At 41.2% G+C, this 23,502-nt stretch overlaps 1 protein-coding gene across 1 annotated transcript in view; it reads left to right on the forward strand.

Moving 5' to 3' along the window:
- Positions 1 to 10,057: 10,057 nt before the first annotated feature.
- VSTM4 (V-set and transmembrane domain containing 4) overlaps positions 10,058 to 23,502 on the forward strand; it is a gene marked incomplete at both ends in the record, with an annotated part of 36,584 nt that continues 23,139 nt past the window's right edge. The window contains 2 exons of the mRNA XM_080347873.1: positions 10,058 to 10,112; positions 15,520 to 15,918. Coding sequence (XP_080203999.1) covers positions 10,058 to 10,112; positions 15,520 to 15,918 — 454 coding nt within the window. The remainder of the gene's footprint in view (positions 10,113 to 15,519; positions 15,919 to 23,502) is intronic.

The following is a 23,502-nucleotide window of genomic DNA, read 5'->3' on the forward strand; positions in this document are numbered from 1 at the left end:
GAGGCTATACCACAAACAATTATGGAACATTTTGGAGCCTGCACTGTGTGCTATTACTTTTAAAAGACAGTATCCTGCGTCACTTTTTTCCCTACAATTTTTTCTTCTTCAAAGCGACGTCCAAATACCCTCCTTTTTGAAAATTACTCGCATATGCCACGGCTTGTTTATGGTCATTTAGCACTGTGATCATTTACTGTATGACTAGCTTATCTTTTCAGTCAAATTGTTGATTGCCTTTGCACTGACAGTCACAAAGGAGTCTATGTTAAAAAAAAAAAACTAAAAAAAATTTAAAAATCGGACCTGAAGAGTAGAATAATCAGCAGACATTCAACAAGGTACTAATATACCTTATATGCCATTCAGACAAAATGAAGATGCTTTCACCCACCCAAATATTCTGTTTAATTTTAGAGGTTACCTAGCTTCACGTACAGACTTCCCTAAAAGATCAGCCTGATGTCTATTGTGAGGCCCAGGAAAAGACCTGAGTTCTCCTTTCCATTTTTTTCTCTCCATAGCCACTCAGGAGCACACAAATGATTGAGTGCCTTCATCAGCCTGATTAAATCAACCCCAAGTGTGGGACACCCAGTTTACAGTCTTTGGCACTAACCTCCCCAACTGGAAGGCCTTTCCTCAGCATCTTCTGAGGGCAACACGTGTTGATAAAATTGCTGCTCCAAGTAACAGCATTGCTTTTCTAAATATAATCCCACAAACCCATAAAATGCAACAGAGAGCTATTGACTATGCCTATGGAGTGATTTTTTCACCAGCTACAGGAGGGTTATTTTGGACAACCTGAAGTGCTTCACCTCAAAGTGATGCACTTATCTTAATAATACGTTTCACCCTCTGACATTCCCCCCATCTTGCTCCTTTCCATTTTCTCCTGACAGAACCTAAAAATAAGTATTTTCATGGACCATTTTCTCAAAGATGTGGTAAATCACCATGGTGGCAAATCAGTAAATGACACCCTTCTTTCCTAGCTGCTGTCCAATAAATCTCGAAGTGGCAGGAAAAGCCCCCATCCTGCTGCAACTACTGAGATTTAGCAGAGACACAAAACCACATATAATTGGCCCATCAGGAAAAGCTGGCTTGTGTCAGCTCTGCTGCTGCTCTCAGCACTGCTGTTGCAAACTGCAGTGGAAATTTCCCCAAAGTTTTTCATATCTGGCCTTTTTAAAATTTCACATTTTATTGTTCAGGTTGCTGTACCGCCTCCGCCATTGCACTCAGCCACTGATCATTGGCACTCTCCATCAGCAATCTCCATCAAAATGCTGCACTCCTATTATTAATAACTTTTGACAGACTTTAACCATCAGAGTAGAAACGTTCTATGCATGGACTCTTCACCAGGAGGTGTTTTTTGTTCTTGTTTGTTTTGGTTTTGTTTGTTTGTTTGTTTTTGTGTTTTGTTTTTTCTAAACTGAGCAAATTTTAGTCATCTGTTGGGGGGGTGGGGAACAAAAAAAAACCAAAAAACAAGCCAAACCAAACCAAAACCACAAAAAAGGACAAATAACAACAAAACCAAAAATCAGGGAGTTTTGCCAACATCTGACTTAAAATCAACACAATAAACTTCTAATACTTTCATAGGTGGGAAAAATAATTTGCCATATTTCCAGGGGACAATCCTGAATTCAAAGCCATCTCGCTTGAGTCATAGAGTATAATTCATACAGGCTTTCTGTCATTTAGAAAGTGCAGAGGAAAACCCCTTTTTATACTTGCACAGAGGAATTTTGTGGACGCTCACTTGTAATTCTGGCCACATCCCTGCTGCCCTGCACAGGCCATTGTTCCACATAGCTGTGGAGCCAGCAAATCAGACCGGACACAGCCAAAAGGGATCTGGCTGCTACTTCACTGCATCAAAATCACTGATTTTCATGGGTCAGCACCTCCCCTCTTTCATCAAATCTCAGGCTCACTGTTGAAGTGTTCATCATCTCCCTGCTTTAGGAGGTACATGAGGAACTTTGTCTAATTTCTTCTCATGTAAGAAGAGGAATGCAGGGAAAAAAGATCAGATTCCTTTTTCTCTTTTAATGAGTAGTGCAAATTTGAGTGTTTATACAAGGTAGCTTTTCAGACAGAAAAATACAAGCTAATTTTGTGATATGGCAACCGTACATCTTATCCACATGGCCATAATACTGTTAAGAAAAATGTCTATGTTTGGTTAAAGGATGCATCCAAGCATACGGTATGTGCAGTATGCAAGATGTGGTTTCTCTCATATTTTCTGCAAAGAATCCTTTAACAAATGGCACCTGAACTTCTGCCCTTTAACAAACACATACAGCATTTCTTTTGCTCCTTATTTTTACCTTTAAAGAAGATGAAGAACACACAATATTTTGCACAACTACACGAAGGAGATGCCATTAACTTGCTTCAGTATCAGCCCATTTCTCTCCTGAAGGCAAATACTATACATCCTAACCTACAACATGAAAGAGAACATATCTGAAAATGTTCAATATGAAATATTCAATGAAAGTCAAATATTTTGTTTATTCAAAACTGTGCCAAAAAAGTCTTTGGAGAGATCACCTTAGAAACACAAGTGAGGTAACTTTTTAAGCAGTTCATTTGCCTCCCAGATATTTGAATGGATATTTTTTCATTATTCCACTGCTCATCAGGAAACATGACCGCTTGTTTCATCTATTTCCTGAAGCTCATAGATCCAAGTTCTGCCACTATTCATTCCTATATAGCATACAAAATTTGACTGGAGCTTACAGATTAAACTGTCTCTGCTCTGGTAAAGATCTTTACTGAGAGAAAGGTTTTTACTTCTGTTTTTAAGTTTAAAGAATCTACTTTAAAGTTAGCAGCTGCCAAAGTCTAGGAATACCATTCCCGACAACAGAGCAAAAGGCAAGCACATCTTCCAGGGACATTCCTGAGGTTAGGGAAGGATTCCCTGTTTTTCTGACAACAAACTCTTCACTGTGGGTATGTGCGTGGGTACTTTATTTTCAGCCTGGAATGTTTAAAAAAATGCAAAACACAGAGATGCAGGATTTATTATCTGAACTTAAGAAAAGCAGAAACAGAAGAATGTCTTGAGGGACATGGTAGAAAATGCAGATAAGAGAGCAGGATGCTATCTGTGTCTGAATAGGATAAAGTAGGTCAGAGACAAAATTTTGTTATTCCTTGGGATGTGAAGAGCTTAAATGTCTTTTCTGTAGCCTGTTCAAGGATTTTGTATTTGTACTAAGAAAGACATCACAGAGAGAGCATAAAACAATATCAAAGACAATAATGCTAGAAGAGTTCTCCAGATCTCATTCAATCCAACATCTTTCCGAAAAGCTGATCAGCTATACTTAAACCATTTCTGACAAACATTTGACTAATCTATATTTTAAAAACCTCTCATAATGAAGACCCCTTACCTCCCTATACCAGCCCTTAACTAACTTTGCTGTTAGAAAGCATTTTCTAATATCTAATCTCACTTCCTGAAATTTAGATCTGCAGTTTCTCATTCTACTGTCAGTGGACACAGATGGTTGTTTACTCCCTGTCCTTGCAAGAGTTTTACAATACCTGGAGATTTATTATGTTTCCCAAGCCTCACTGAGCAATCCCAGCTTTTCAGTGTTTCATTACAGGCTATGTTTTCTATATCTGTGATCTGCCTTGCTGGACTCTTCTCTGGGGTCTCTCCAGCTGATGCATGTTTTTTCAATATTTTAATTGCTTTCCAGCTGTGAACTTTAGCTCTTTCCAAAGGTGGGTTAGCAGTTTCTAAAGTGCAGATAGTAATTTGGTTCCACTTGTTAGTTAACAGAACTGGTGCAAGCTCCACAGTCAATTTTCCAAACAGACTTCCTGGAAAAGGCAGATTTGAAATGTATCATGGTTCTGTAGATAGGAATGACAAATGCATAGGAATATAGCATATATCAGTTAGGAACCATATTTGAGTAGTTTGGGTCCATATCTCATCAGCTTCTTCACCTTAATTCACCTCCATGCAAAACCCGCATTCCATAACCATTCCTTTATCTGTTTGGACGTCCATCTTTCTCCTCAATCCATGTGGCTGGGTAAGGGCAGATCAGAAATACCAGGTGCAGGCAAGAGGCACATTTATTGTAATAATTCTAGCCTGAGCAGAAGCAGGTAGGCTTAAGGAATTTATACAGAAGCCTTTATTCTTAGGACACATTCAAGACAAATTGGCTAATTTGGGAAAATTGTTGAGGAAATGTTTAAAAACTTAAAACAATAAATCCAAACATAATCAGAAAAATGCTAGATGTGTACATTATACCTTCTGGTATTAGTTCACTGGTTTTGTAGAGTGACTTCTCATATGAGCTATGTAGTACCAGCCAACATCAGTGGCTGTTTGAGTGTCCCTGTGTAGGTTCAGTGATTCTTTCATGATTAGCTTCCCCTCAGAAGGTTTTCCCTCTGTAATGATCAGGGTTGCATCAAGTACTGTGGGAGCCATGGAGCCACCCTGACCAGGGAGGAGGGATACACTGACAAACTTCTGTCTTTTCAGCCTAGAATGAAGTGATAAAGGAGCACATAGTGTGGCTAGGTCTGATCAGTGAGGGCCTGAGACATGTCTTGCTGACACAGTGAGTGCTGCAAACCATATGAAGCTGGAAGTCTCCTGGGAACACAGTGTTGTGTGCTTGCCCGCCCATACTACACTTCTTTAAGTATTTGCTGTCAGACACAGTCAGAAAGAGGGCACTGAACTGGATGGGTCATTGCGCTTTCCTGATAGAGTCATTATTATATCTCCTGTTGACAAAGAGGCAGTGGGATGTCTCTTGAACTGAAGATCTGGAGACAAATAATGGACACAACATTTTAAATATGCTGCCAGCACAGTGTGTGTGGAAAGAACAGGCCAAATTTTGTGAGGCAGGAGACTTCACAGATCACCCACACCCCTGCAGTCTCCAGGAGAGGCTTATGCTTCCTCAAACTCAGTCGCAGCACTGCTTTGTGGAGGCAGGTAAGCAAAAACGGGGCAGCATATTGTCAGGACAACTCTCAGTGACCATGTGGTTCTGCAGTCAACGCCCATTCTGAGCCAGGCAGAGTGGGATCAGCAGGCTCACAACGCATAGCTCAGAGCAAAGTACTGTCAGTAATGTTTCAACTATTACAGGTGCCTAATGAAAATGCGCAGGCCAGAACATATTAATGCCCTGAAAAGACTTTGAAATCCATCTTAGCATGACATTTGCCCACCTACTGCCAAAAATAAGGACAGCTAAAAATGACATTTTAATATCTTTAGAGAACAGAACTAGAACTGCAATGGACTTTTTAAATTGTCATCAAACGACACTACTATGTGCCACTGTATGAAGATGAGATAATGTCTTTGTACATGACAACGCACGGTAAGATGCAGCAAGACTTAATCGTGTTTCAACATCTTGCACACAATTAAGGATATAGAGTACACATGACAGAGGCTCTAAATATAAAATATCCACATCCATGTTTTGCAAGACATACACAAATCTCACATTTTCAGGATTAGCAGTGCCCTGTAAATTCGAATAATGAAACTTGAAGCAAGAGCTAAGAAAAACATAAATCCTCTGTGCTTTTATGCAGTTCCAAACATAATCATGGAAGTAATAACTAAAAAAAAATGTGCTCTCATTTGAGGAAAGAGAAAATGGAAAAAACATGAGTTACAGCATCAATAGTAATGTTTTCACCTATCCAGAAAAGTATGGCTGCATCATCAAAAAAAAAAAAAAGAAAAAAGAAAAAATTCAGATACCTCAGTATCATTCACAACCCTGAAAAGAAAAGGAAGGAAGAACACTTTACACTGGGGGAAAAGAAAACTTCAGTAACAACATCACCCTATCTAGCAGCTTACCAATCAGTCAGAAATAAATGGCAACAAGCAAACCAGCATCAAAGCCCCAAACACAGTGTAAACATTGCTTAATATCCAGAGACCTAAAAAGCATGATGCTTACGTTTTAGAAGCTTTTATGTAGCATCTGTCCCATTGATGTGGAGCCGGATCCACAAAACAGTATTTTCCACATATCAGTCCACAGAATAGCCATGGAAAAATACCAGAGTAGAGTTTTTAATCCTAAAATGTGCTGTTCAGAAGTTCTGGACTGTTAAAATTCAGAGTTAAATTGGCCCATTAAAAGGATGGGAAAGTTTGAATACAGATCCAAACTCCCTCCATGCTTGGCAACACTGAATCAGTCTGGATTTTATCCACCTCTAATCACTGAATATTCATTTGTAATTAGGATTCCTTGTGCCATAGGACTTACCAGTTGCTGGATTCTGAAGAAGACCTGGCCATAACTTGTGTCTCCATGATAAGGTTCAGGCAGACAGATAGCATCTTTGCACACTGCCGAGATGAGGTGTGGGAGGACATTAAGCTTCAGCAGCTCTGATCATTACAGGTAAAAACCAGAAATTGACAGAGGCAGTTTTTTGCTGCAGCTGGGTAGCAAGATCCCATACATCACCCAGAGCAAACAGAAGTCTCCTTAACAACATACTGTACTGCAATATTGCTGTAAGGGCAAGGCACAATTCTGCTCACAGGAATCCTGCATGAGTTTTTGGAGACAGATTTGAAGACATTAGTAAGACCTTTCAATAGAAGGCAAGTTAAGAATAGCAGCTAAGGAGGGAGGATAGGATAGCAGAAGCCAAGAGGCTGTGGCTACTTCTGTTAGATGTGACTTTGCAAGGATGCAAAGAGAATTTGCACAGCAGGTCTTACCCAGAGTGACTGAGGCTGATAATTTCAATAACACTGCCCCCAGGGAGAGAGTGGCTCCAAGCTCTGCACGAGAAAGCAGTCTGAGCTGTGTCAGCTGCACCGAGTGCTGAGTAGGCACTTTCCTCATCAGAGCAGACCCATTCTGGCAGGAAATGAGGCCACGTAGGTGCTGCCAAAGCTGAGGCAGCCGTATCCCACGGGTCAGAGGCTCCGCTCGCGTGCGTCAGCACACTTCCAGAGAAGCTAAGGGAGGTGCACTGGCTTACAGACCCGTGTGTCTGTCCTATGGGTGAAAAATGGAATTGTACTGCACTTTCAGTTGTCCTCTAGGAATTTTAATGCACAGGTAAACTGAGACAGCATCAGGTACAAGGCATCAACAAGCTTGAATGACTGTTTTACAAAAGCGGAAACATCTCAGCTGCTACAAATGGGTTGAAGGGATGAAAGATTTTAACAGCGAAACAATGCAAATTACAATTGTAACCTTTCATGCAGGTCACCCCAGTTCCATTAGCAAAGCATTCCAATCCAGGCACAAAGGAAGGTTACAGATCACCCAGCTGCAGCCCAGAGGTTGGAACAGATTTGTATAAATGTATCCAACAACTCAGCAGCAAATCTGAGAAGACGGTAAGTCAGTAGTCTATGTTTCTCCACTGTTCACTAAACTCTTGTCTAGCCCATGACTACATCCCATGAAACTGCAAAATGTAAATAGGTATGTTAGGTGTTGTGCTGCCTAACAAATGCTGCTGGCAGAATGCTAGTGGCAAGAGAGAGGCTCATGTGTAGAAGCTTACACGTCCCATTCCTAACTGCAAAGAAAAGCTCTCCCTTGGTAAAAAATAACCTGAAAGGCTGCATCACCTGAGTTTATTTATGCAATGACAAATATAAAAGCATTCCAGCTTAAACCACGTTTAAAAGTACTTTCTGAAATTTAAAAGAAACATCCCCTTAGGAGTAAGAAGCACTTTGCATGTTCTTATGTTAACAAAGGTCTTTCAGTATGGGAGAAACCAACTAAGGAATTATATACAAAAGAGAGAACCCACAATACCGGGGGAGATGTCAAAGGTACAGAAATCACAGGCTGCAAAACAGAAAGAATAGGTTTTCAATAAACTGGCAGGCATGTGTGACTGGAGAAGCCCAAGTGGGCCTCTGACCCTTGTATCTATCTATCTATCTATCACAAGCAAATATATCATATTAAGCCTTCTCATGAACTAATCAATCCAGCCTTGTCCTAAGGCCTGTTAGGGTTCCTGATGCAACTAAAAAAACAGTGCCACTAGTAACTGGGATGGTTTCAAAGACACAGACATTGATACTGATTCTCATAGTTCATCCATAACCTCTGTAGGGTCCAGGCACTCACATGAGAGCTTTGGCAGTCCTTATTGATAGCTCTACATCAGCATTTTGTACACACCATTAAATGGTTAGTAGACTGAATGAATTTATGAGATACATGGGGTGAGGCAGACTGAGCCTAGCAGAATCATATAAGAAGGTCTAAAACATCCAACCAACCTAATATCTTTTATCCAACAATGGCAAGCAGCAAATGCTTTGGAAAAGAGCAGGCAAATCAGTCATCCCTGGTTTTCCTCCCAGTCAGCAGTCCAAGGACTGCCTAAGCTGGAGCTTCCATTAGGACCATCAAAGTGAATAATTGTTGGTACTTTTTTTGTGAATTTGTTTGTTTCTTTCAGAATTAGCTTCTCTCTCTGACAGAATTTCCCTTTGCCATATTCATAGAGTAGTCGCAAATCTTCTGATCTTAATTAGCTCCCCAGTCAGTACAACTTTTAACAACTGCCTGTTTCCCCAGGTCTGCTGATTGTTCTGGGCATAATCCTGAGATGCCATTCTTTTGCAAAGAGCGTTTGCTGTACCAACACAGAAGTCTGTCCCTAAAGTAAAAGAATTACACGGTGGCCCGAAGAAGCCATGTAGCCATCAAGTCACGTTCACACACCTTCTGTTCCATTCCACACCTATTAAAGGCAGTGTTCAGTCTCATAAGGGTCAGATGAAGCAAATGTTCAATTTTCTGTGATGATTAAAAGCAGAAATTTATTATCCTGCCTCAGGGATTACTAGGACAGGAGTGCAGTAGCTAAATCAGTAATAATTTTCCTATCCAGGGAAGGAGGAATACCAAAGTGTTTGTATCATCCACAGTTCATAAAATGTGAATACTAAAATCAGGTATAATCCATCATACCTGCTAGTAGGAGGATTATGTCCATGACTCTGAAAATTCATGGGATTTCAAATTATAAACACCTCCAAAAGGAGCAAAAGGGAAGGGCAGGAGTAAACTGCCAGATATCAACTTCCCTTGTCCTTTATGGCCTAGAAATAGTACCTATAGTACCATGTGGCAAAACAGGCACAGTGACCTTGGGGTGATGCACCCTAATCTGCTATATCAGTTGATTAAGGACTTTTTTAGAGAGAGGGTGAATGGCCATGGTCAGTAGTTATGCTACCACATCAGAGAACAAAATTGCCCCAACACCAGAGCATCTTGAGTGATATGCTAGCTCAAGTGTCCAGCTTACAGCATCCATCCCCATGACTACTGGAGGGCCAGCCCTACTGCCCAGACCCTCTTGTCCCCATGCTGCCAGCAGTAGGACCCACAGAAAAGGAGGCAGACATGAACTAGCATTGGCTGGAAATAGTGGTCCTACTCCAGTTAAGGAGTGGGATGAAGTGAATGAGCGTGAGGGTCTACAAATTTTCAAACACCTGCAGGAAAGCAGAGAGGATGCATAACACAGCCTCCCCCATCCCACCACCCTGTCCTGCCAGCCCCCCGCTGCCAGGCTCCCTCAGGCACTCGCAAAGAGGCTTTCTGTGCTCAGAGAGGTGAGCTTCCTCCTCACAATCTGCACAGCCCCCTAACCTCTGGGCAGAAGATGCATGCACCGGGCGGATCACACAGACTATAGATGGAGCAGCCCTATCTAGTCCCAGTGCCACTCCACAGGCCTGAGCTTAGTGGGGAGAAATATAAAAGAGAGAAAGAAGGCGAGAAAAAGAGGAGGAGAGTTGAACAGGGGGCAGGACTGTGGGAAGAGCGGAGAAGTAGAGAGGGAAGGAAGAAAGCGGAAAAAAAAGGAGGAGAAAGGGGAGGAGATGAAAAGCAAGAGGAGAAGGGAGGACCGGGCTGGGAGGAGGCGAGAGGCCGGGGAGGAGAGGAGGGAGGCAGCTCGACAGAGGGAAGGGACGGGACTCGGCGCCCCGCGGGCCATGCGCCTCCTGGCCACGGCGCTGGCCGCCCTGCTGGCCATGGCCCTGGCCCCAGGTAAGCGGCACCGCGGGCGCGAAGCGGCTGGCGCCCAGCCCGGGCAGCACCTCCCAGCCGGGACGGGGCAGCCCCCTCGGCAGCCTTCGGGACCCCGGGCTCCGCCGCCCGCCCCTTCGCGCCGCGGAGCAGGGTTCGGGTCTTTCCCACGCCGCCGGCGCCGGGGAATGGGCTGGGCAGCGTCTCCGAGCCGCGGCAGCGCCCGGGGCTGGGACACCAGGAGAGGGGGCTTAGAGAGAAGTTGGGGGTGGGGGGAGGTGCCTCCCGGGGGAGCCCGGCAGCACGGCCAGGAGCGGGTACTCCCGTCGCCCCTCGCCCCGGGCAGGTCCCTCACCCGGCTCTGCCACCGCCTTTCCCGGCTTTTGCAAAGCTACCTGACCCACAACTGTGCTTTCACAAAGAAAATAAACAAACAAACAAAGAAATCCCACCAAAACAAACAGAAAAACCTTCCCATGCAGAAGTTTACAAAAGTATTTCCTCTGCTGCCTTCTGCGAGAGGCAGGAAAATATTAAGCTCACCAAGCAACTGCAGGCAAAGCTGAGGCAGAGAGAGGTTTGGCACTTTTTTTCTCAGGTGCCTAGATCTAACAGACATCTAGTAGGAAGCAAACCAGTTGGTCATATGTAAAAAAACCTCTGTTCAAGACCTTATGCCTCCCAAACGAAAGCTGCATTGGCCAGCATTGCATCCTAAACCTGCAAAATGGACACAGAGTCTGGATCTGAACTCCAAGGCTCATTCAGGGTTAATGAAAGAGACCACCTCAAAAGGGCAGGAGGTGGTGAAGACAGAAGTTCGGTTCAAGTCCATCTTCAGTCACTGCAGAAGCTTTCTTGAAGGAGGACTTTCTGACTTGTGAAACTTGTAGACAGATCTGTTCAACTGAAAACAGCTGGTTGCTTTTGGTGATCTTGCTAGTCAGCTTATAATTATTTTTATTTAAACAAAGAACTTTGCTTCTTCCTGGCTCATCTGTTCTTCTTACTTTTTAATTGTTGTAAAGTCAAAATAAACGGGCTTTGACAGTAACATTGTTTCACAGAACAAACTACAATGGGGATAAAAACCATCTCATATGTTTCTGGTCATGTAAATTTGAGATCAGAAGGAAACTACCCTGATGGCATGCCTCTCTAGTCCCTTAGCTATCAGCAGGGGCTGAGGAAAAAGTTGTCTCAGCCCTGAAGGGTAGGTTGCAGACTTTGCCTGCCAGTGTCCATGGGGAAAGGAAGAGGAGCCTGCATGTAACACTAAACCTGGATTGTGAGTAGCAGTGCACAGGAGCAATTCCACGTGTGAAGTATGTGCACCGAAGCAGCTGGGATTCTTCCACAAAAACACAGCTACACTGAATCTGCCCACTAAACCTGAGGGCCCAATAGTGACTGTGAGTCCTTTGCTGCTGTTCCAGCACAGACAGAGGGGACAGCCCTGGCGTATACAGCTTTCTAATTGCTAAAAGTATGATTTGTTACTCTTGACAGTTCCGTGAAAGAGTTTTGCTATGTAACGTGGCAGACAACAAAGTCCAAACCTAGCTAATAATTGGAACTGAAGTGATGTAAGCAGAACTGGACTGCTTTCAGAAGAGGATTTAGTCAGCAGTAACCTTCAGGTTACTCCCAATAGGCTAGTGAGACATGCAGGTGGAAGGTACCAAAGAAACAAACAGCTATAACACCGGAATGGGGGCAAGTGAGATGGTTGCAAACAGAAGTGAGAGACATGTTTGGTGATTAAGTACACTACAAAGGAACCCTCATTTTTGACTCACTCTCCTCCCCTTTTCTACAAATAGTTTCCCTTTCCAAGTAGAAGGAAGACAAACTCTTGTGATGTGCTCCACCTGAGCAGTTACACCATGCTATCTATACTGAGAAGACAGGAGAAGAAAACCAGTGATTACTCACTTTACTCAGCAATGTGAAGTCTAGAAATTCAGTGCTCTGTTGGCACACAAGCCTGCTCTCAAGTTGTGGAGGAGTCCCCTGTCTTGGCAAGGAACACATTACAAGGGTAAAACTCACACTGGGGCTGATCCAGCTCTTGCTAAAGACAGGAGGAACATTTCCTCTAGTGTCTGGGTGCTCTGAATGAGGCTTCTCCTTTCCACATAAGAGGTGAATGACCTCTTTCCTCCAAAATCCATCACTGTTCCTACTCCAATGGCAGCAAGAGAATAGAGTCATACAGGCAGTTTTTTCTCTGTTTTAAATAAAGCACCACATGACCCTGTTCAACTTGAGATAGGACCATGGTAAAAGCATCAGGACATTTCCAAAGCTCTCCCCATTGCTGCACTTGTACAGCCACACAAGGAAGATCAGGAGATGGGCTCCCACTGATCAGACAAACCTTCAAGCAACTGGCCCTCTGAAGTAAATGAGCTTTCCAACATGAAGGAGGCAAAATTTGATATTTCCTTATAAAAAGTCCCCAGGGGAAAACCAGAAACCCTAGGTATAAAATACCAATATTTGTATGAGTATAAACATCTAGCAAGGGATCAGAGGCTCCACGTACAATGCTGCTTTATCTTCTTGCAGAGGCTTCCATCATCACCATATCTGAGTTCCTCTGTATTTTCTCTTGGGTACTTTTTGGCACTATAATCTGCCTAGTTCTGAGTTAAGCAATGCTTCTTTTGCCTTTTATTTTGGGACTCTATTCCACAATTAATCCTAGCCAGCTTTTTTCGAAAAAGAAGTTCACATGTCAGGAAAATGACATAATTGTTTTTCTTTACAGTTTTCACAACGTGCATAATTTCAGTAGAAAAACTTTGTTTTTCATTTAACCAAACCACATTTTTACAAATGATTTAATAAACTTTTATAGCCTAAGTAATTATGAGAATCTCCAAAAGTACTGAAATTCTTAAACTTATTCCTTATTTTCTGAGCTCAAAACCTCAAAAATGTATTCTTATTTCAGTGGCAGAGGAAACCATTCTATCTTCACATCTGCCTGTAAAGCACCGAGTTCAGATAGCTCCAGCAAGTAAAGTTTCATGCTTGGAAAGCTTTTGGTGGTATTCAGCCTTAATTTTAAATTTCAACATCCTGTTCTACTTGTGTGCTTTCTACAATCCAAAGTAATATCTATCTTTGGCACTTAGAGGAATTGCACACATTAACATCATGCACAGATAATTATATAAATAATCTAGGCCATACTTAACTGTCTTTTCTTAAAGAAATAATAATTTTAAAAAACCTTTCTTTATACAATTTATTTTCTTCCTCATAAATAAAAGTAATGTCTGCTTGGAGAAAATACCACTCAATAGAGCTTTCTATTGAAATGATTTTAAGCAATTTTTTTACTATTAATTTTCAGAGGGCTCTTCTTAAACAGCTGCAATGTAATTTCTTTAATTCAGTGGATTTACTTTAAATAAGGTGATTAAATTCACCACTCCATTTCATGGCTTCACTGGGGCATAAAACCAGTACTTCTGCCTCCAACAGTCCTTCAGAAATAGAATGGAAATGGTTTACTTGCTTATTTTGAAGATAAATATATGTTTGTGTTTCAGGAGCTGATGTCAGACAAGAGTCTCTGCCAAAATGCTCATCCCCTTTGTTAAAAAGTTCCTAGCTGATGTGCTAGAAAAGTCTCCAGAAATAAAAAAAAAAAAAAAAAAAAAAAAAAAATCATTCTTCCAGAGTTGCAATTCTCATTAGTATTTGACTACAGGATATTCACATAACAAGGAGCTTAATATTCACATTTTAGAGGACATTCCATACTTTGCAGAGTGTATCACAGGGAGTGCTTGCTTGCTGTTGAAATATGGTTCTCTCTCTAGTGGATGCCATCAGAGTGGTAGATTACACATCACAAGTCATTTAGGGAACACATTGCCACAATATACCGTTGGTCAAAAATAGATCAGTCTCTGAGATGACTAATAAGAACATTCTTAGTGCACATTAGGAAGGAAATAAAATGAGTGTTGATTCCCATGCCTCAAAAATCAGTCCAGTATAAATCAGGTCAGGAAAGAAAAATCTACCTCTAGTGAACAGCTATGAACTTCTTTTAACCTTCACCTTTATTGGCTTATGTTAGAAATAAAGGAGAGAGACAAACAACTGGTCTAAGCTAGGTTCATGATGAATAACAGAAAAACAAGAGTCAGAAATCAATGAAAAAATGTAATAATAATTTGTCCCAATATTATCTTGTGTTGTATTTTGTCATACTAATAATGTCAGATTGAACTGAAGTTGTAGCCAAAAGGATTAATCTGACAGATTTAACCCAGAGTTGAGATGACTACGTAGTTATGGCTGGGAGCATGTTATTTAAAAGAGAGCACAAAGAGAACTGTAAAGTGGCGAGCTGGTTACAGGCATGTAGGGAGGTAAGTAGTCTTTCAGTGATCTTCTAGGGAAGGATATCAAATTAGCATAAGATTGGTATAACACGCAGGAAAAACTGAGGACCAAGTAACAAAAGTAACAGAAAAAGTAACAGAATTTATTAAAGCTAAGTCATGTATTTAGGGATTAATAAGAATTTATTTGATGCACTGGGAACTGAACTGTAAGTGACAAAGAATGGAAAACACCCAAAGTATATTATTTCATTATAAACTGACATATAATCACATATGAAAATATCATGAAAAAGGACAACGTAATTCTGGGATATACCAGGCAAGGATATTTCTGTTCAAATCTGGGAAGTACTGTGACTATTTCACAGGTACCAGTATATAATTCCTGTCTTCCACATAAAAATAAATTAAAAAAAAAAAAAATTACAACCAAACCCACAATTTAGTTTGTAACAAATGCAGAGAAGGGCTACTAATGTGAATAGGGAAGTGGAGATGCTACTAGAGACTAACCGAGCTTGGCTTCTTTAGCTCAGCAAAGAATGAGGCACCATATAATTGCTTTCTATATGGAGTCAGGAAGTAAGCAGTAGAGAAGAAAACACTATTTAAACTTAAAGTTGGCACAGGAACAAATGGGCATAAACTAGCTATTGAAACAATTTAGCAAGGATGCAAGTCATCGGAAGAGTTGGTCATGGAACAGCTTTCCAAAAGACAACCCTGGCTTTTGCTCAGAGATGGCTTTAGATAACGATTGTTCAGACTTACAAAAGATTATGTGATATTGAGCCTACGACAATAGCAAGGTGTCTGCTTCAGCCCTAGCTTGTTAATTAGTGTAAGCATGAATACTACAGGAGACTCAGTGAAGGAGGACATTGTAACATCTTTAATGTTCACATATAGACAGGAGGTGTCAGGCTCTAAAAGCTCATTAAATTGCTGCACTGAATGGGTGCCATCAATTTACCTGCTATGGACCTGTGTGCTCAGACATATTATAGTGTCGTTGTGCCAGTATGGTGAATTCTTATCAGCTTCTCTTTCCTTTGCAGATGTTTGTGAAGCTTTAAATGTGACAGTCTCTCCAGGACCAACAGTGCAATACTCTGAGGGAGATAATGCGACTCTTTACTGCCACATTTCTCAAAAGAGAAAGACAGACAACTTGCTGGCTGTGCGGTGGGTCTTTGCTGCATCACCTACTCAGGAGTATCTGATGATCAAAATGACAAAGTTTGGGTCTGTCCAGTATTATGGAAATTATACTCATCATTTCCACAAGCAGAGACTTCATCTTCTTAAAGAGAAACATGGAACATTGTACAAATTTCTTATTCTAAGCCTCCAGCAAACAGATCAAGGGCATTACATATGCAAAGTCCAGGAAATTGGCAAACACAGGAATAAGTGGACAGCATGGTCAAATGGCACAGCAGCTACTGAAATAAGAGGTGAGAGACTAACGATTTTGATTCTATGATTTTTTTTGGTCCCATGATCCCTTTTTTCTTTTCTTGCAAGTTCATTCTAAAGACATTTTAAGTTAGATTACTTTTAAGTGTTATCTGTGGATACAAGAAAACCTAATCATCGACTTCTTTACTTACATATTACAATTTAGATGTTACTCAGCCTATAATAAAATGAGTGAGAAGTGAGAAGATTGGTAGATTTGTAGGAGATCGTTATTTCTTTTCCCTTTTACCAGAATCACAGTAATTAAAACTCCTTTACATTCAGCTAGTGTGAGTAAACAAATGCCATTATTATTAAAATACAAAGAGACAGAAATAGAGAGAAATTGACTTATTTTCTGAAGAATACACAGTGGGTCAGCCAGAAATAGAAACATTGTATTTTAGATTTATGTTTTGCCTCTCTCAGTGTTTTCATTGCTTTTAAGCCTAGCAGCAGCTGGTATGTAGCATTTCTAGTATCACTTCTGTACTTTTGTTTATACCACTTGTAACCAGAAAGCAGAGCTAGAAAAGCAGTAACCAGCTGGTATTGAACTTCAGATAAAGAAATTACCACCAATGAGCGAGGCTTTTGAACCAATATGAAAATGAGCCATCTCTTTTAGGATGGGTCAGCTCAAATCTAACACTGCCACTACACCCACACTTTCAGAAATGGGTGAGATAGGATTTAGAGAAAAGAATCCTTTGAAGAAGTGGTTGAGCTCAGCAGTTGTGCTATTAATGTTAGCTGGCAAACTAACTCCCTGCTTGTGGCTTTATAAACAGAAAAGTTAGTTTCCCATCAGGACAACTCTAAAGATAATACTAAAAATCAAGTGTGACTGGTCTGTGGGTCTGGAAATTCAAGAGGCTCATCCAGCAATCGCAGAAAAGCTTGTGGGAAGAGACTGTACTTCATAAAGTTTCTGCCATTCCTTCTCATGCTAAATTTATCACTGTGTTTAGACCACAAAGGTTATTCCTGTAGCTGGGAAACCCTGGTCCCACTTGGCTACCTTGTCTTTTGGCAAACATGACCCTAGCTCTCCTCTGAATGCAATTTTCTTCTGAGGGAGCTCCACCTACTACAGGCATTTTCAAGATGGATTTGAACATGTTTATGCAGTCTTGATGCAAAACATATTCCCTCAATGCCAGCTTCACTGGTGTAATTCAGGTTTCTGTATTATTTTTCTATTATAAACACACTAGGGAGAGAAATGTGACAGTAAAAAATAATCAGTATATGGTGTCCTGTGGATAGCTCTCATATATCACAAGCTTTCACTTTCATCTATCAGAATTTTGAGAATGATGTGAAAAAATACAGTATAACAATAGACAAAGATCAGCTTCACATTGACCAGTAATGTTTACATTTGTCTTGAGAGATCATGGCATTAACATACTGTAATTAGCTGATTACTACTAGGAATGATGAAAGACACTGATGATCCAAAGTTGAAGTTCTATTTGGGTTAGTAGCAAAGACCATGGATCAACTTCTAAACAGCAGCAAGAAAATCCTAGTCTAAACTATTTGGTCTTATTGGGCATGCAAAACTTGCCTGGAAATCTTGTAGGACATTCATGTGGGATTTTTTCTGTTTCCTGGTTGCAGACAGTCAGAAATATAAGTAATGACAGAGCAGGACCCAGGCCCAAATAGGAACCCCAGCCCCTTACCTGTCTCCACCAGGGAAACGCCCACCCCTCCAGCACTCAGGCTCCAGCTTTATACATCAGCCATGCTTGTTTTGCACAGAAGACCACAAAACTGGGACTTAAAGTAAAACTTCATTGAAGTTCATTAAACTCTTAAATACAAATCACCAGAGTAATAAGCACTGTGAGTCAGAAATGTAAATCTGCAACCAAATATCATCTGTGATCCATAATCTTATCTCTTAAAGGAAACAAAAGCCTACATGATTATATTATTAACTAGTCTGCACCCTTTTGAACCCATGGGCTGATTTTAATGAGATAATAGTCTTAAAGAGATTAATGTACAAGTAATGTGAAATTGACTGGGGGTAGGGAGAGAACTTCCTCCTTGAAGGAAAGCTATAAGAACAAAAAAGTTAATTGTTGTTCTTGAGCTGCTATGTGCCCAGTAACCTTCCACATCACAGTTAGTAGCTGGGGCTCCTGGACATACAGAGGAAGGAGTCCAGTCCTAAGGTTGTTGTGAACAGGGGAGCCATTTAGATGTGGAACACAGAATACATTAGTTTCACAGCTCAAAGAACAGTTTCTCGTTTGATCTTTGTTGCTGTTTTCACTCCTTTGTTTTTTAAAAAGGGAGGAGTAAAACCACTAGAGCCCATCTCCTGAACTTAGCCATCTTAATCTCTGAAGGGCATTAAGTTTTACAAGCACTGACCCCATGTTGAGTAGCTGGAGCCAAGACACAGTGGTTAGCCTTGTAACCACACAGGGTTATGAAATGAAACTTTATTGCATACATGATTTAGTCCTACAGACTTCAGGCATTAGGTTGCTTCATGCTCAGCAGTCATATTTCCCTGCTGCTCCTGTGCTTGGCTAGGAACTGGCTCTCCTTCTCTCCCTATCTCTTCCTCCTTCACCCCTCTAGATTCAGCTGAAAGGAGAGATTCAGTCTCTGTCAAGAAGGAGGACTGAGCATCCCAACAGTCCTAATCTCCCACCAAAAACTGATGTGGGGAGGGAAGCCAAGGCTCTCATATCAACCTACAGAGAACAAGTGGTTGAAATGTTGTGCCAGGAGAGAAGAGGAGGAGAGGCTGAGAGTAACTACCAGGTGTCATTACTCAAAAAGAACTCAAATGGGTGTCTTGCAGGCCTACAAGCCCAGCTAGGAGGCTGCCATACAATCACAGAGTCTCCTAGAGAAAAATTTCTGAGGATAACTTGAGGGAAGGGAGTTAGAGAAGGCCAGGTCTGGTGTCAAGAGACAGAGAGAAGCAGTGAAGGAGGAGAGTGCTGTTACAGCTGTGGGCTTACACTATTCTGACCCTTCTCCCCAGATCCTTTGCACCAGACCTGATAGCTGTCTCCAAGAGTAGTACACTGGAAGACAGAATGGATAACAAGTAATGTGTTTCTTCCATGAAGGACTTGCAAAATAGACCAATAGATGTACCCAAGGAGTGCAGAACAAGCAGCATGCTTGTGGAAGAAAAAAAGAAAAAATAAGGAGGGAGAAAATCAAATGGAGAATTTTCATTTCATAGAGCAGGTCAGTTGTTTATAGAGTGTTTTCTCATTCACTGGATGACGGAATTTCTTAAATGCCCACAGTGAAACATAGGGATTTGTCAGAAGTGCTTGGAAAGGGAATGACACGTTCCAGGTAAATGGCAGCAGAAGAAAAAACAAAATAAAATATTGTTAGACTGCCTGTCATACTCTTTCTCACAAAAAGAAGCCACTCTGCATCCTTCATAGCTGCTCAAGGTATTGCTAATTATAACACGGAAACATGCCATTGCTCTTCCTAGCTAAAGTGTAGGGTTCAGATCTATTTAGTTACTGCCAAGAAGGAAAACTGCAACTTTTCAGTCCAGCCTTTAAACACTATTTTTCTCCCTGATATTTAGTATGATTTATGAACACAGAATCAGAGTAGGGATTTGAGACTCATGAGTTCATCTTTCTCACTCTGTCTGGTCAGCTGTATTGCTTCTCTCTGCTTCAAACGTAACCTGAAGCAGAAGAGGAAACCTGAGGCCAGGGAGGAAGGCAGGCCCACCCAGAGACTGACCACACCAACAATATGCTCTGCAGGATGCGAGGCAGTCACCCCCATTGTGGCCCCCTCATAAGAGCATTTATTCCAATTCTAAATCCGGAGTAAAGATACTAAAAGACATCTGAAAAATGACATATCTTTAAATGCCATAACAACTTTTACTGCTAAAAGACTCTTTACAGGAAACAAAGGACTGCTGTAGCTAACATTCAGTTATTGCACTGCAAGTTTACAAGACTTACTACACATGGGAGGGATGGCAACTCTTTTCAAAGTGGTGATAAAGTCTCCGATTTCCCCAATGGTAACACTTGGACTTTTCAAGGAAATATTTTCCAAGCACATTTTGTATTTTATATTATGATCAGTTACATTTTTTATTGCAAAGGGATTTACTTATATTACAGTTAGATCCAGGACACAACAAAAGAAACAATACAAATTGCCTGAAGCATTTGGATATTTAAACTGTACTGCCTGTGCTTTGTCAAATAAGGTAACAGTACTCAAACAAGTCACAGTTGCTGTCTTGTCTAACATTTTGTTCCAGCTAATGTGGCTGCAGTTATGCCTGAATTCAAAATAGTGTCTTTATGATAAAGTACCAGGCAAATTTGTGCAACTGTGCACATCAAGTAGATGCAGAAATAGCCTTTAGGTCTCTCTTTTTATTTACACAGGAAGAAGAGGTCACTGTATGGGATGAGTTTCCAGAGGGAAAATGGTCATGGTGCTTCTTCAAAATCTGATTTGCTTTTGAAGCAGAAAAAACCTGGGGCAGTTCAGTACATAGCCTTTGTTAGCTACCAAGCATAGCACTATTCAAAGCAAAAAACCTTATCAGATGACAAGTGGGTCTGTAGAATCTGCTGCTATTAACTTATATGCAGATTTTGTTATTTGCTGGCAAATTTGCAGGTGTGAATTTATGTAGGCCATTAAGAAGTTGCAAATGCATTTTCTTGCAACGCAAATTTATACAGATACACATACTGGAGGTCTGGAAGAACAATTGAGTTACAGGCTACAGTTCCTTAATGTACAATTAAGGTAGTTTAAGGTTTAGCTACATACCTGGCTTCTCCTTTTGGGACAGAATAGGTTTCTTCAGAAGGGGAGCCCAATCTGATGGGGATGTAGTCCTTATGGTCTTCCATTCATGGACTTCTACGTCAACTACAGCAACTTTGTAATGGTTTCAGAAGGCTCAGCTGAAATTTGAACAGTTGCAGTTTGTCCCTTTAGAGGTGGTGAATACAATATATCAAATAGGATTTATGAAAAGGCTGCTGTTAAATCTTGGTAGTAACAACAAGGGAAAGCCTTGCCCTAGTGTTGCCAAGAAATGTCTCCTCCTCTAGCCATGCAACATCTTTCTTCCAAGTTAAGATGAACCTTTTCCTCTTCCCCCATGTTTTTATCAAATGCATCTGTTCTTTTCCTGGGCTTGTGTGGTCACTGTTAGCATAAAATCAAGTTAGTGATCACCATTATAGTATGGAATACACCAGAAAACAGGTTTTTTGGAGTGGGGTGAAAGGAAATCAGAAAGATGGTTCTCCCTCTGCCTTCCTATCAGAAAACTCAAAATAGTGAATGGTCTCTGAACAACATGCAGCACTTCCAAAACACCATTTACAGTTGGGTAAGCCCTTGAACCCCCTATGCAAGGTACTACACATCTCTTTGGAAGAGCGATAGGAGTTTCAAATGGTTTACAGTCCAAGAGAATGGACTACATGTGGGAGGACAAACACAAAATTAGGCAGCCCAATTATAATCCTAGAGACATGGACAAACAAGTGAGATGGTCACAACAGTCTGTCTTCTTAGGAAATGTATGTGTCAGAGTTTCCCATAGAACAGAAGGTCTATTAAATATTAGTCATATGTGACATTTTCTAATGGTAAAAATGTTGCAAGATACAGGAATGCAAGATCACGCCCCCACCCCCAAATGAATAAAAGCCTTTTTTTTTTTTTTTTTTCAAGGAAGGCATTCTAAAATACTTGCCAAAAATTCACATGTAGTGCTTTCATGTAACAAATGAGCAGTTTTGTTAAAATAATAAATATGAGCTTCCCGTCACAACTAAACAGAAGATTTCATTAGTCCTGAAAGAAGTTCCATATCCACTGAGTTAGCCCAACACCTCACATCCCTGTAGGACACTCCATAACAAATTATCTTTCCAGTAAGGACGAGATTCAGACCTCATTGTCAATCTGGGGGACATTGGACTCCTAATCCATTGTAATGATTGTTAGCAGAAGAAAAAAAAAAAAAAAAAAGGATTATCATAAGTGAGATCATCTAATCTGATGTCATAAAAAAATGTCAGCATGCATAAATAATCTCACTGAGGAGAGCAGAGAGTGTTTTCACCGGTGATCCAGCAGTCAGAGCATTTGGATTCTAACACTAGGCTGTACAGCTGTTATGACATTGACATTCATCCATTTGTCCAGGGCTCTGTAGCCTGCTCCTCTTCCTGACAGAGAGTACAGTTCTGTGAAAAACCTGCAGCTATTTTTCCTCCTGTGTGATTTAGAACAGTCATTCAGTCAGCACTTTTTCTGGGATATAACAGGGAGCTGGTACAACTTATGGTCATACAGTCTTCCTTGTCGGGGAAAAAACAAACAAACAACAAAAAACCCCACCCATAGGCAGGGGAATTACTTAGCTGAGAATTTAAACTATTCTACACTCAACAGTCCATGGCCACTGATACAGAGGTAACAGAGCAGTTTACATTAATTAGGATGTTCAGGCTACTCTGTTCCTACACCTAAGACAGTACAAATACAGGCTGGGTGGAGAATGGATTGAGAGAAGCCCTGGGGAGAAGGACGTTGGGATGTTGGTTGATGAGAAGCTTAACATGAGCTGGCAATGTGTGCTCGCAGCCCAGAAAGCCAGCCGTATCCTGGGCTGCATCAAGAGGAGCATGGCCAGCAAGTCAAGGGAGGTGATTCTGCCCCTCTGCTCTGGTGAGAACCCACCTGCAGTACTGTCTGCAGCTCTGGGGCCCCCAACATTAGAAGGACATGGACCTGCTGGAGTAAGTCCAGAGGAGGGCCACAAAGATGATCAGAGGGCTGGAGAACGTCTCCTATGAAAACAAGCTGAGAGATGGGATTTTTCAGCCTGGAAAAGGCTCCAGGAATACCTTAATGTACTTTCAGTACTTAAAGGAGATCCATAAGAAAGATGCAGAAGGACATTTTAAAAGGGCATGTAGTGATAAGATAAGGGGTAATGGCTTTAAACTGAAAGCAAGTAGGTTTAGTTTATATATAAGGAAGAAATTCTTCACCATAAGGGTGGTGAGGCACTGGAACAGGCTGCCCAGAGAAGTTTTGGATGCCCCATCCCTGGAAGTGTTCAAGGCCAGGTTGGATGGGGCCTTGAGCAACCTGGTTTAGTGAAAGGTGTCCATGCCTGTGGGAGAAGGGTTGGAACCAGATGATCTTTAAGATCCTCTACAACCCGAACTATTCTATGATTCCATGACACTTAGAATAAGTAAATGCATTCTGCTTCCCAGCTCAGATATGCACTTTCTAAAGCATTTGAACATGCTTCAGGAAGTCTGCAGGACAGGAACACTAATGGCAACACTAGGGGTATGAGTTGCTGGTAACTGAGGACACAGAGTCAGAATAAGACCAGCTACATAGAGCATTAATAGCAGCTTTTTTCCTGGGATAATCAGACAATCCCCACAATGCTACCACAGACCTTACAAGCACATGGCCACTCTATTCTAAGACCTAAGCTCTTCTAAAGTGCATTTCTATTCTCTCACTGTACTTCACTGCATTTATCTTTCGAT

This window comes from Nesoenas mayeri, assembly GCF_963082525.1.
Source record: "Nesoenas mayeri genome assembly, chromosome: 7".
Classification (NCBI taxonomy): Eukaryota; Metazoa; Chordata; class Aves; order Columbiformes; family Columbidae; genus Nesoenas; species Nesoenas mayeri.